General features: G+C 46.0%; 1 protein-coding gene and 1 long non-coding RNA gene across 5 annotated transcripts in view; one reads left to right on the plus strand and one right to left on the minus strand.

Annotated features, from left to right (window-relative positions):
• The window catches only part of LOC109515247 (uncharacterized), a 12,176-nt gene extending 1,760 nt beyond the window's left edge, over positions 1 to 10,416 (minus strand). For 2 of the 3 annotated variants that reach the window (XR_002168152.1, XR_002168150.1), the window contains exons 1-3: positions 10,327 to 10,416; positions 8,115 to 8,178; positions 7,483 to 7,581 (exon numbers count right to left, since the gene is read on the minus strand). This is a non-coding gene — a long non-coding RNA (uncharacterized LOC109515247). Of the gene's footprint in view, positions 1 to 7,482; positions 7,582 to 8,114; positions 8,182 to 10,326 lie in introns of all 3 variants that reach the window. The other variant, XR_002168151.1, reaches the window with a different exon arrangement.
• On the plus strand, positions 3,234 to 12,042 carry pals2b (protein associated with LIN7 2, MAGUK p55 family member b). 2 transcript variants are annotated; one of them, XM_019868907.1, is made up of 12 exons: positions 3,234 to 3,368; positions 5,594 to 5,712; positions 5,938 to 6,090; positions 7,267 to 7,419; positions 7,501 to 7,728; positions 9,057 to 9,188; positions 9,269 to 9,365; positions 9,895 to 9,963; positions 10,034 to 10,195; positions 10,280 to 10,482; positions 10,698 to 10,826; positions 11,055 to 12,042. In XM_019868907.1, exons 1-12 carry the CDS (start codon positions 3,242 to 3,244, stop codon positions 11,229 to 11,231), a joined length of 1,749 nt encoding a protein of 582 aa, XP_019724466.1. In that variant the 5' UTR covers positions 3,234 to 3,241; the 3' UTR covers positions 11,232 to 12,042. The 2 variants fall into 2 exon arrangements, with proteins under 2 accessions (XP_019724466.1, XP_019724467.1); XM_019868908.1 differs by having other exon boundaries at positions 5,594 to 5,694.
• The last annotated feature ends 1,786 nt before the right edge of the window (positions 12,043 to 13,828 follow it).

Consider the following 13,828-nt stretch of genomic DNA (forward strand, 5'->3'; position numbering starts at 1 on the left):
CCCCCGCCCAATCCATGAGCTGTTTATCATCAGACCGCTCAGCAACTCTTGAGTGCTTTTGTTGGCTCGCCTTCCCCACCCGGCTCGGCCAATAGCAGATCGCCTATGAGAGCTCACTTCCTGCTAAAGGGGCGGAGCATGAGGTGAGCTCGTGACAGGTCCAAACGAGGAATCGCGTGAATCTCAAGGCACCCTTTGTTGATGCAATATGACGCATCCGCTTTCGTTCTGTGACTTTGCCGTTCGACCCCATGTCACATTTCGAAGCTCTCGGAATGTGTCGATAAATATTGCGACACAAAACAGTGGCGCCGACACAGCCGTCGCATGTCTCTGTTGTTTCCCCCGAAGAAGATTTGGGTTCAACACACCAGGCACTGATTTATTTTGCAAATACAAGATCTGATGTCAAATGCCAGTCAAGTCGGATATCAAGACTTCCGCTCAGAAAGGATCCCAGGATTGACTTGGCCTGCGTCTTGGTTGCTCAATATTTTCCGTCGTCATGGACGGCAGACTTTTATTCTCTTATCACGAATCGCTTTTTGACTACATTTCAGCTCTTCCGAATGTTTCCTTCCCCCTTTCATTGCTCCGCCATCAGATCGCAAAGCCTCCTTCTGCTTTTTTTGCCGGCAATTCACCGCCTTTGTCTGTTCCTCCTCATTGTCAGGCCTCACGCGCCGAGCGCCGCTGCTGCTTTATCGGTGCGGATGACTTGGCAAAGAATGACCCCCCCCCCCCCGGGTCTTCCCCCCGTTAACATTCCTCCAAGTGCAATCCTTTCACTTCCAGAAAGTGTGGCGAGCCTGATTTGTTGCGTAATGAATCGAACGCTCACTCTCTCCTTTTACAAGCAATCCTCGATGAAGGAATAATTATCTCCGACATGAGGAGACGGGCCAGGGTGCCAGTGAATGGGCTCCTTCGGTGTGAAGTAATCACACGTAAGCCTGGAAAGTGCAGGATGCTGACAAGACTTGACTTGACCCGGACTTGTACTAGAAAGTAGCTTCGGGTCAAAAGCGAGGAGAACAATGCCAACGTCAATTCCTCTTTGACATTTAAAAGCTTCCCGTGACTGCTTTTGGCTCTCAAAGTAGAAATACCGGGTGTCCAGAATTAACGACGCATGATAGGAGGGTAATCGCTTTTGTCATGCTCACTTTGACTGTGTCTCTTAAGAGGAGCCCAAAAAAAATTATTATTTTTTAATGGTTCTGGCGCGTTTAAGAGACTGATGAGGTTTTTTTTGAACACGGTGAGGTATGTGGAGAAGCAGCCTTAAAAAAAAAAAAAAGGCTGCTGTTTTCCTGACATTCCGAAAAAAAAACGATCACGCAACTCAATCTCTCGCGACGGTTGCGCGCAATAAGTGCGGCCTTTAGGGCGCGCCGCCCTGCAATGAACCAGGGCCTGACAGACACCCGGATGAAAAAGTCGTCTATAAGACAGAAGAAGCCAGTTGAGTGGAGGCGAGAAGAGAGGACGATTAGGTTTTATGGATTCTCTTAGCACGGGTGCACTAAACACCTCTCTGTCCGTGCAAGAGGCGGCTTGTGAGAAGCCGGTAGCGCTTTAATTGTGAAGGTTGGAAATAAGGTCAATATAACTGCCTCTCGAGAATGCCGCTACACTCACAAGGGAGATTTTTCAGGAAAACGTTTCTGCATACCGACGTGGTTTTAACGCGCTTCGCTGGGGGGAACTGCCTGATAGATTTATTTTATGTGTTTAGTGTGAAAATTAGCAATAAAGTAAATTCAGGGGGGGAAGGAGGGGTTGGGGAGTTGCCTGTGAGGCTGCACATGGCGTTCATTTCCCTTTTAACAACAACACGGAGTCAATAGCGGCCGCGGCCAAGTCAACACGGCCAACGTTGGCTACTGTATGGCGAGCGAGCGAGTGGGGCAAACAGAGATTTGTAATCCTGTGCTTTTGTGGCCGGATTAAAATCCAACGCCGGGGTTGGGGGGAGGGACTGGTCAAGTTGAGGCTGGATTAAAAGGCTGTGGGCCTGCTTGGTGCACAGCTGTGTCGGGACGGGAGGGGCTCAAAGAGGGTCCCGGCCTGTATTGGGATGACACAGCTTTGCTCGGAAATATAAAAAGAACGTTGATAAACGTAGATAAATCTATATATATGTATATATGCACACAGAGGCCTTGAAACTAGCTTGACAAGATGGTTGGAATAAGAAGCAAACACAACAAGAACAGCATGGCATGCGAAAAATTCTTCTCAGGACAACCTGTTAGTTTTGTTGGTTTGTTTTGACGTCCCGGCAGGGTCGCCTGCAAGCGCGAGCGGGACAGAAGTAGCCTCGTAGAAGCAAAAAGCAATCGCAACTCGGTTGGATGAGATTTCATTGGTATGTTAGCAATTTCAGTTCCATGTCATTTATTGAAAAGCCCCCCCAGTCTTCTTTTGGGCCCTTTTCAGCTCCAGTCAAAGTAATAGTGGCTCGAAAAATGATATAATGAAACGACCGACTGACATGGACACACTCCTTGGGATGGCCCCGCCCCTCCACTCAAAGCCCCGTCTGGTGCGTGTTAAATTGCAACCTCATAATTCTGTCAGCAGCTCCCGACGTTCGCGAGAGACACCTTCATATGACGCGTAAAGAAGGAAAACAAAACACACAAGAGCACAATCTGTACGCATAGTTTGCTCTGCGGGGGTCCCAACATGGCACGCATGGGGGGGAAAAGTGGAGGAGACTGGGAATGTCGGGTCAAGCCACCCCCCCGCCTCCCAAATACTTATGTAAGATTACTTACATAATAACATAATATCCTACTTGTGTGTGTGTGTGTGTGTGTGTGGGGGGGGGGGGTGTTACTATGTCTAGACAAGCGGGCACAGCACCTGAACTTTGGGTGGGGTCGAAGGGGTGAACGAGGAGGGGTACTCAAGCAAGCCCTCGGCACAGGAGAGGATTGTGGGATTCTAAATTCGTATGAGTGCGCGTATGTGGCGGAGGCAGCGCATTAAAAGAGTTGCGGGGAGGAGACTGACAAAATATTGAGCAAATCTACGCACGCCATCCAACTTTCAGCCTCTTTTGCGGCTTTCCTGCCTGCCTTTCACAACTTGCATTCACAAAAAAATGCCTTGAATTTGCCCCTATTACCCCCCCCACGCCCCCCCCCCTACCCGTCCCCCCACCTCGCCATCACTTGATATCCAACCCGTTTTAATCTCCCTCGACTGCTCTTCAGTTTCAGAGGGCTCGGCGATGGTCATGGCCATGGAGGATGCCAATGTGGCGCGGACGGAGGAGGCGGAAGAGGCGCAAGGAGTGACGTCACCGCCGGCAGTGGACGCGCCGGCGGTGGCCAACCAGGAAGCGGTTACATCTGGAGGTGAGGAACTTGCGAGGAGTGCCGAATCATTTCTCTGGACGTCTACGGGTGATGGACTGGAATCTGATTGACGGCGGAAACTACTTTTGAGCGCCCCGTTGTTCGCACGATTTGGGTCTCGACAATTCTTTTTCACTGAAATGTCGCTGAAGTAATCGGAGAAAAATTTACAGTTGAGAGGCTGAAATTCTGAGGATTTGGAGAATTTTAAATGAACCCATTCAGGGACGGGGCGGTTACTAAAGCGGACAGCTTATCGTGTTGTCAGGTTAGAGCAGGGGCGTCATACTCATTTCACATTGTGGGTCGTATATGGCCTCAGTAGATGTCAAGTGGGCCGGACCATTAAAATGATACCATACTCTGCTATAAATAACCAAAATAATATGTCTTTCCTTTATTTTGGTCTAAAGAAGCACAAGAACATTAGGAAAATGTTGAAATGCAATGAACATATGTTTTACAAAACATTTCATGAAGCACCTTCGATTTCCTTTGACAAATGTGCACTTTTATCATTCACATATATGCATTGAAACTGAGCCGACTGATTGTACAAAGGCACAAAACTTGAACAAGTAATTGGTATTGAAAAATATAGTCATGCATTTTCAGATTAAACGAGATTTATAAAGAAAGGAATATTTAAACCATGTACACATGTGCATATAAAATCTAAATGTAATCCCTGCCTACACCTTACAAACTAAGGAGAGTGCTATAATATGTGTAAAGAATCAAGTACTCACATGTCCTTGATAGCGTCTGCTGTGTTGGGTCTGTCTCAGTGGCAGACTGAGACTGCTATTGTCTTCTTCTCGAATCAAAACAATGTTGTCTTCTACTCTGATCAAAACAGTGTCCCCCTAGCGGACACTCCACGAATTGCACCTTATTAAAAATATTTATTCTGTGCCTTTTATGCATTTTTTTTCACTTTTAAATGATCCTGCGGGCCTGATCGAACCTCCTTGGGGGTCGGTTCCGGCCCGCGGGCCGTATGTTTGACCCCCCTGGGTTGGAGGGTGAATGAAAGAGTTCAACAAAACAACACAAAACACCAAGTCTGTCATTATCAGTCTGAGAACGAAGCATAAATCACTTCCACTCTCATCTCTTACTGAAAAGAATCTAGTGGGTTTTTTTAAAAAATATTTTTTGAGGTGAGAAGTCTATTTTCGAGTCCACGTGGCAGCAAGCCAGACGACAGGATGAGACCAGCAAACATTCCTGTGGTCAAGGACGCACTGACGTTGACCGAGTGGCCAAAGGTCACAACAGATTATGCAAATACTCCCAGTGGAAAGTGGGATCCTTTGAGAGCAGATTAGTTGAGGTTTTTTTGTGGGGGGGGGGGGGGGGGCCGACAACTTCATTCAGAAGTAAACATTTGCAGAACGGGGGTGTAAATTATCAGCTTGCATCTTTGGGAATAGTGAGTAAATGAGTGGCGAGCAGCGCAATGATTGTTTACGTGCCGAGTCGCGTGTTTGCGACATGTTTATCCGGGCCCTGTGAAAGCGGGTTGTTTGTGTGCGTGGCCCTGACAAAAACTCAGTATTGATTCTCGTTGTGTTGAAATTCGATGTTTTAGAGCGCCATCCAGAGTTTGCATATTTTTTGCTTTAAAGAGTTCTTTGGCCGCAAAGTCAAATGCTTTTCTTCACAAGCGTTAAGTGTGTCGTTTTCAAACTGCAAATAAAACATATACCATATTTAATATACACCGTATACCCCTAACCTTAACACCTAAGCCCACCCCAACACTAAGCCCTAAACCTAACCGCAACCCTTTACCCTAACCCAACACCCTAACCCCAAGCCCTTAACCAGAACGCTGAACCCCCTACATCTAACCCTAAACCCTAATCTAACCCCCAACCCCCCTAACCCTACACCTAACCCCTAACTGTAACCCCAAAGCCAATGCCTTACCCTACCCCGAAACCAGCCTCAACCACAACCCTAACCCTACCCTGAAAATGGTTAAGGGTTAAGAATTAGGAGTTGGGCATTAGGGGTTAGGGGGTTAGGTTAAGGGGGTTAGGCTGAGGGAGTCGGCCGACAAGCATGTGCTGTTTATTTACATCTCGTCAATGTAGCCCGGTGCTGTTGTTCTCCGGGGATCGCGATGCAAATGAGACTTCTGCATCGTTTGCGTTTCAGACCCGGCCAACTCAAATTGTCTCTCTCTCTCTTCCTTATGTCGATTGTCTGCGGCTCAGCCGTGCAGGAGGCGTTGGATAATCTCGGTGAGGTGACTGCCTCCGGGGGCGCCAAAGACATCGACCTTCTCTTCCTCCGCGGCATCATGGAAAGCCCCATTGTACGCTCCCCGGTTGAGGTAGCACACGTGAACACACCGAATTGAGGGCGAGGAGACGAGCCCGCTGACGCGCTTGAAGGGGCGCAAGCCGTCACTGAACGCTTGCCCATTGGAGACGAAACAAGTGCACTCAATGCTGCGCACGTGGCAACTTTACCGTCATCCGTTGACGCATCGCTGCTCATCTGCACGCAAACTGTTACCCGAGCCATCCGCCCCTGAGCTTGTGTGTCTCTCTGCCAGGCTTCCGAACAGCTGGAGGAGGTGAAGCTGGAGGCGGTGCAGGACAACAACATGGAGCTGGTGACGGAGATCCTGGGCGACATCAGCGGCCTCAAAGTCAGAGACGACAGTGCGGCCGAACTGTCCAGGATCTTGCAGGAGCCGCACTTTAAGGTGAACAGCGCTCCTAATTTCTAAACAAAATTCGGTTGAGTTCGATTTTTATGCTTATTAGAAAAGCAAAATTCCACTGAGGGGGCTGTTGTCAGACTTGCGAGTTTATTCCGATTGGCCTCGTCTATTGCTAACGTGGTCTGTCACATATTTTTGTGTGTGGCTCCCAATTGGTCAATACTGTCAATACTCGCAAATAGAAAGCCAGCACAGCAGAAATTAAGGGGATTGCTGCTGGCTTTGCTCTTAACCTTGGGCATAACGTTCTATTTCATCTTATGCCGTTTTTTTTTTGTGTCCAAAGCTTGCCTCTATTCCATCTTCGTATTTCAATATACGTACATACACATTTATTTCAGTTTTTGGTTTTTTTTTTGAAAGAGAACGGGGATCCTACACCTCAAAAGCTTGATGCACATGTATATGTAAAAGTGTTTATTTTACAAATATTTTTTACAATATTACTGACAAAAATTTTATTATCCAATGAGATCAATGACTAGACAAATACAAGTGGGACTTGTGAACCAAACAAAGAGACTAAGAGACTGTAGTTGCAAAAGATAAGGCACCGTTGACCTAGTGAGAGAAGGCGAGAGGCAGGGAGGGAAGGAACAAAATATATGCGAGTGACATTTCCCCCGCCATTATTTTCACTAATTGTTGCAATGTTAAAAGGTTAAACAGGAAACATTTGTCTCGCTTCTGTAATTGGATGAGAAGTGGGTCAAGAATTAATCAAATAGATTTGTTGATAATCCATATTTGGGATTTTAGCTTTTACATGATTAGTTTTCCAAGGAAGGCACATTCCGAAGTGACAGCGGATTCCGATTGGTCATGAGCTGTTTTGAAAAAATCTTGGCTGCTCGGCGATGCGATGCTTCATAGCTATTAATGTGTAAACGCAGAGAAATGAGCTTGTCTTGAAGCTTGTTGTGGCACACCTGAGTTGATATGTCTTAACATGGGGGGTGGAGTGGTTAGATTGTTTATCAATTGAATGAGATGTCACATTAAGCTGGCTCCACGAGCCAAGTCTTGGGCTACATTGTAATGAAATGAAAGTCTGCGCAGACTTTTGGCATCACAGAAAGTCCCAAAGTGTCTTTCTATGTTACATAACGTCACAGAATCTTCCTTCAAGCACTGTCCCTTTTGTCCTTTTCTCCTCAGTCCCTTCTGGAGGCACACGACATGGTGGCCTCCAAATGCTATGAAGTCCCGCCCCCTGCCGAGATGGCCAATGACGCGGCGGTGAACAGCGCTCTCATGCAGGCGGACGCCGTGCGCATGATCGGCATCCGGAAGAAAGCCGGGGAGCCTTTGGTGAGCCCAGACTGAGCGTGTTTGCAAAAAAAATTCTTTCGTGAGCAAGAATCAAAATCGAACCTTCGTTTTCCCTCTCAGGGCGTCACCTTTCGCGTCGAGAAAGACGACCTCGTTATAGCCAGGATCCTCCATGGCGGCATGATTGACAGGCAAGGACTACTGCACGTGGGCGACATAATCAAGGAAGTGAACGGCAAAGACGTGGGCAACAATCCCACCGAGTTACAGGACATGCTCAAGGACTGCAGCGGAGGGATCACCCTTAAAATACTGCCCAGCTACCGTGATGCCCCCGCACCCCCGCAGGTACACACTCACGAGCATACGCTGCAACTGGAATGAGGGACAGATGCTGGCCGGTGATACTACACTTGTGTCCTCCGAGCAAGAACGTGAAGTCTATTAATAACACTCCACTTCCTATCTAGGTCACATGATCTTACATCTGGGAACACTCTCCATTCACCGGCATTCTGCCGCGTTCTTTTATGGATGCTCGGTAATCCTTAAAGGAATTAACGGGAGCTGCAAACGCAAAATATTGCTTTCGAAAACGTGCACGTTAATTGAAGAATCGAAATTGCCCACGGGGCACCGACTCACCCCCGATGAGAAAAAGCAGGAAAGGTCAACTCAGAGTGTCAACAGTAGGCGCCAGTCTACTTTTGGGTGACGGATAGGTCGAACCTTACCGCTGATCCGAAGAGATCCCGGCTGCTGTAGAGCTCATCCAAAAACATTCTTGGGGATCCGCAACTGCTGGTAAACACAGTCAGAATTTCAAGTGTCATGTAGGCTAACTTATCAAATATCAAGAGGACTAAAACAGGGAAAGCAAAGCAGAGCTGAAGGCCGCAGTTGATGGATGAGGGGTGTGTATTACCGCTTTGGTTTCATCATTACCGCAAGTTTCGTTCGAGCCAACGCTTAGCTGAAGAGGCCACACAGCATCCCTTTCACCGTCAAACAGCAGGTCAAAGCCATTAATCGGAGCTACAAAAATGTCACGCTCAAGCGAGTGGCAACCATAGCAAAAAAATAAAAAAAGATTTAAAGTCAAACAGCATCAAGAAAAAAATGAAACATTTCAATTGGTAGGTTAGCCTTTATGCGATATCTGCCATGACCGAAATTGGGTCATTTAATTTATTGCCATCTTCCAAATCAGCCATGATCATGTTCGCTGTCGTTGAATTTCGGCCATGTCTATTTTGGACTCGACTGGTGGCCTTTGGGTCTCATTTCCAAGTCGGTTGCCTGATGCAACGCCTTCATTTCGACTCACACTTCACACATGAATTAGCGGTAGACAAGATGGCTAACCAACAAGAGACACATTCACTTGTGTACGAGGTTTTCCCAAACCGACCTGCTAGAAAACAAAAACAAAAAAAAAATCCTGTTTTGTCAATCGCTCTGCCTCACATACTGTACACTACTGTTATATCACAGGAGCACAGAGCCCCCCATCCTGCCACTGAATGGTTTTTACTGCTTCCTCTTACCGCTTGTCTAATTAAATCAGACAGAGGACTTACACTTCCTGACAAAATGTCTCCACTCTTATGAGTGCAGAGTCTTGACACCCATCACCGCGAGAGAGCAACAGAGTGTCCTGTAATCACTCCTCACAGGTCTACGTGCGGCCCTACTTTGACTACGACCCGGCCAGCGACAATCTGATCCCTTGCCGGGAGGCCGGCATGGCTTTCAAGCGAGGTGACATCCTTCAGATTGTCAACAGAGAAGATCCCAACTGGTGGCAGGTGAGAGGTTTGGATCGATTCTAGTCGGCTTGGTGTTCAAAGACAACAAGGGCGACGTGTGTTGGGCAAATGTCTCGTAGGCTTGTCATGTCGTGGGCGGGGCGACGGGGCTGATACCTAGTCAGTTCTTGGAGGAGAAGAGGAAAGCTTTTGTTCCACGGGACTTCGATGGATCAGGTAGGCATTTGGAGACTTTTTTTTTTTTCTTTTTCTAAATCCACTTAATCACACCGCTCTCCTGTTTTCTGGGATTGGTCATGTGACGTTCGCAAGCTGAGCCCTTAGGCGCCGCGATGTCATTTTCAGTTGACAGCAAGTGACAAAATGGTGTTTATAACATTTTGCCAGCTGTCTCAAGTCAAGCGAGTTCACGGAAACTGAAAAAGCTTCGTACAATCCAGTGCCACCCATCCTGCTGCAAAGTCATAATCATAAACATACGATCAGACTGAAACCAATTCGGAACGCTCCCGATTTTGCGGGGGTACCCAAAATTGTGCTCACGACGACGCCTTTTGTTTCTCTCATCCGTTTTTCAGTTGGATTAATAAAGCAGGCCATCTGGTGAATCAGGTTCTCCCTGCTGAGGAACTTCAACCCATCATGTTTAAAAGTGGTCCAGCCTGCCCCCTAGTGGTCAAATACTGCACAAGCAAGGCCGTGTGAGAGGCTTGATTGATCCCTTTTTTTTTTTTTTCCCCTCCAGGCATCTTGTGTGGCACTATTGCCGGGAAGAAAAAGAAGAAGATGATGTATTTGACCGCCAAGAATGCAGGTCAGGCTCGTCGCGTGTTTGCTACCGTCATTTTTGATACCTGAACCCTAATAACAATGCTGTGAACTAGAGTTTGACAGGCACGAGCTGCAGATCTACGAAGAAGTGGCCAAGGTTCCACCATTCCAGAGAAAGACGCTAGTTCTAATTGGTGCGCAGGGCGTGGGCCGACGAAGCCTCAAGAACCGGCTGATGGTCCTTCAGCCCACCCGCTTCGGAACCACTATACCATGTACGTCATAAAGGGCACTTGGATTCTGAGAACCTCAACATCATGCAGAGTTCTTTCTAACTAATGCGACTTTGCGTTGGTAAGATACAACTCGGCGCCCCCGCGACGAGGAACTGGACGGCAACTCGTACCACTTCACTTCCAGGACAGAGATGGAGGTAGACGTGAAGGCCGGCCGCTTCCTGGAGCACGGCGAGTACGACGGCAACCTGTACGGCACCAAGATCGAGTCCATCCACGAGGTGGTGGCGGCCGGGCGGACGTGCATCCTCGACGTCAACCCACAGGTCAAAAGAGAGACAGAGAGTTTGACATTGAAAATTGAAACTGGGCCCACAGGATACTGATGTTTGTTTTTTTTGTGGGCTGCCCGGTGTTCACTTATAAACATCCCTGTAATCTTCGTGGCATTCATTTATCAGTTTTTACTTTTTTTTTTTTTTTTTTAATTTAAAATAGTAAAAAGTTTCACGGTGATTTCACTTCTGGTTTCTCCTTCCAGGCTCTGAAGGTCCTGAAAACGGCAGAGTTCATGCCTTACGTGGTGTTCATCGCCGCACCCGACTTCGACACTCTCAAGGGCATGCACACAGCCGTCGTGGACGCGGGCCTCACCACCAAACAGCTCACGGTACGCAAAACTCCATTTGAGTCTACAGCAGAAGCGGGCAAACACTTCACTTTCACTGGTCCGCGTTTAGTGTGGGATACACCATATCCCCAAACAGCTCAATTTTGTCCCCGTGTGGATATATCCCTAAATTCTATGTTACCCGCCGGTCAGTCTTTGTCCACACTTGACCTACGCCAACACGTTAATGCCTACTCCCATTTATTAACTTCAAGTCACCGTTGGCAGGACGTGGACCTGAGGAAGACGGTGGATGAGAGCGCGCGCATCCAGAGGGCTTACGACCACTACTTTGACCTGACAATCACCAACGACAACCTGGACAAAGCCTTCGACACGTTACAGGCCGCCGTAGACAAACTGCGTGCTGAATCTCAGTGGGTCCCAGTGAACTGGGTGTACTGAGGACCCCCTCGGCCTGCGCACGCGTAAGTGTGTCCGTTTGGGCCCGGAAGGAGGAGGAACACGAGGATAACCAAGAGCTACTTCTGTAAAACAAGACAAATATTCTGGTTGAATTTGAACACTCTCCGTCCTCGTGGCCACGCACACCACGCAACTTTTTTCTACTTCGACTCAAAGGGAAAGAGTGCTTATTTATTATATAACTTTTTATTAAAGCTCTTTCTATACGATGTGGAAGTGCAGCAAAGAATAAGGGGCATCTTGTATTTTTTTTTTTCTTTCTATGTCTATGTTTCAGTTTGCTGTCCATGTTTCATCATCAGATCCATCTTTTTTCTGGTGATACCAGAGGGCTTAATTTTGTTTTTGTGTGTGGAGAAAAGTCATACTTGTTCACGATCAAACACTGTTCATTTTTTTTTTGATAGTTTTTGTTGAACGTGGTTATAGTTTTGAGTGTACTTTTTTGTCATAAATGATTCTGCCTGCCTGCCTGGAGCACATGACCTTCACACTGTCCTCATCTTCAAGCCAACGTGTTCATGTTTAACATATGTGAAAGTCGCGAAAATTCTACACTACAACCTTAAGAGGAAACCTCTCGTAGACTGCAGAAAATAATCGTTTCACTTACATGTACGTCTATTTGTTAAAAGTGAAATTGTTCATGTTTTTCCTTTTTTTAATTCCCAGTGCCACATTGTAGGAAACCCGCTGCCTGTTGAACGGGTTTTCATCACTCTGTCAAAGGATTTGTTTCTACATTTTTACCTGCAAAGTTAAGATGAATAAAGGTGACTGCATTTCAACAGCTGGTTTTATGAGCTGTCAACTCATTTGGGAGTTTACTATTTACAATAAATCAAACAATGACATAAAGGAACAAAAAACAATAGGATTGAACAATTTGGGGGGTGTGGGGTGCTAAATGAATGCAATAAATATTTACAGGACGGTAATGTAAATGCTTGATTGACCGGAAAAAAAGAATTTAGGTGGTTAGTAGGTGTGGCCCATGAGCCATGCTTTGCTAACCCATGTCCTGGACGGCACTATACAACACATAAACCAAGAACTTCCTGTGGAAAGTATTAAGGCAATAATTTGACTTTTTTTTAACTAGCTTAAAATACAACCGCAAAAGAGAACGGCAAGGAATTCCCAACATTCTACATTTTTTTTTCAAACAAGTTTTTTTTATTAAAGAATGTAACTTACAGTCAAGCCAAGGAAAGAACTACATGAAGTGATACGTATTCACATTGTGTCCTAACAGGGTTTTACAGCATATCTTGTGTTCTGTAAGCGTAAATGTCGACAAAAAAAAAAGAAAAAAAAACAGGAAACATAGAAATTAAAAGCTTTACAAACTTTACAACACCCCAAAAAGAGAAAAGGAGCTTTCGCAAGTGGATGAAGGAATTCAAAATCAGCAATATATAAAGACCCGTCACCCACTCCCTCCCTTTACCAGAATAGGAATGACTGCAAATTCACTTTTGGCATGTCATGGTTTAAATAAGGGAGAAGATAAGAAGAGAGAACACACAAATTAAGGGAGGTTTGAATTCACATGGCCGTGCGGGCTGGCTTTGGTCGGTTTCTTTGTATTGGCTGAGTGAGAGATGGACAGAAAAATGGATTTCCTGGTATCAGCTGCACGATTGAATAGTGGACCGTCAGTGAGAACACGAATGGGCTAACTCCTTTGCTCTCATTTTTTTTCCAGTGAAGTGTAGAAATGAATCTGGAGAACGCATGTTTTCAGCTGAATACTTGTCATAGGGTTGGGTATGTTTTTTTTCTCCCTTTGCCCTCAATATAGCCCATTATTGCATTGTGGAATTTTTTTTTTTTGGCTTCGGTGCCCGCACATCTGCATGTAAGTACAAGTGAATGTCATTTATTTATCATGAAATTTGGACAAGATTTGACGGATATTCTTTACGCGTAATTTTACTTTATGGCAGCAGCCATGAAGTCTTGCGTTACATCCCCACAAAAAAAAAAAAAAAAAAAAAAAAAAAAAAAAAAAGTTAGCCCATTCTTGTTCTTGCGGAGGAGCCCATGATTGTCGAAGGTAAAATGTATATGCCAACCAACTCTTGAGGAGATGTGAGGTTATTTTCAGACAATGTTGCTTTTGGGACTACAAAGACAGAAAACTGGGGAACATCCGACGAGATAACTATAACGCGGCCTCTTAAATTCAAACCTCCCCGCGGGGGTAGGGAGAGGGGAGGGAGATAGAATTTTATTGGACATATTGAAGTACACTAAAGAAATAAGTGAATGCAGCATATATCAGGCTTATGAGGTACTTCATGAATGGATGTATAGATCTATATATGTGTATAGCTATATATATATATATATTTTTTAAAAATCAGATCAACCTTTTTTAAATTGAATTTGAAGAAGTCATATTCCTACTAATAGCATAAAATACCTCGATTTTCATTACTTTGCGGCCGACTTCAAGTGGGCCGTGCTGGAGACCGCTTCAAAAGTGCAAAACACAAATACTGATCGATCTATACGCAGCATCTATGGGCCAGATTGCCACGTCTCATGGCGGTAAGGAGGGGGGGGACCAG

This window comes from Hippocampus comes, unplaced genomic scaffold, assembly GCF_001891065.2.
Source record: "Hippocampus comes isolate QL1 unplaced genomic scaffold, H_comes_QL1_v1.1 scaffold401, whole genome shotgun sequence".
NCBI lineage: Eukaryota > Metazoa > Chordata > Actinopteri > Syngnathiformes > Syngnathidae > Hippocampus > Hippocampus comes.

Excerpts from the sequence above, each read along its gene's own strand:
- pals2b (XM_019868907.1), top strand. The coding sequence starts at position 3,242 with ATGGTCATGGCCATGGAGGATGCCAATGTGGCGCGGACGGAGGAGGCG. Across the intron at positions 7,729-9,056 it reads ATGCCCCCGCACCCCCGCAG|GTCTACGTGCGGCCCTACTT; the intron begins GTACACACTCAC and ends CACTCCTCACAG. Across the intron at positions 10,827-11,054 it reads TCACCACCAAACAGCTCACG|GACGTGGACCTGAGGAAGAC; the intron begins GTACGCAAAACT and ends CACCGTTGGCAG.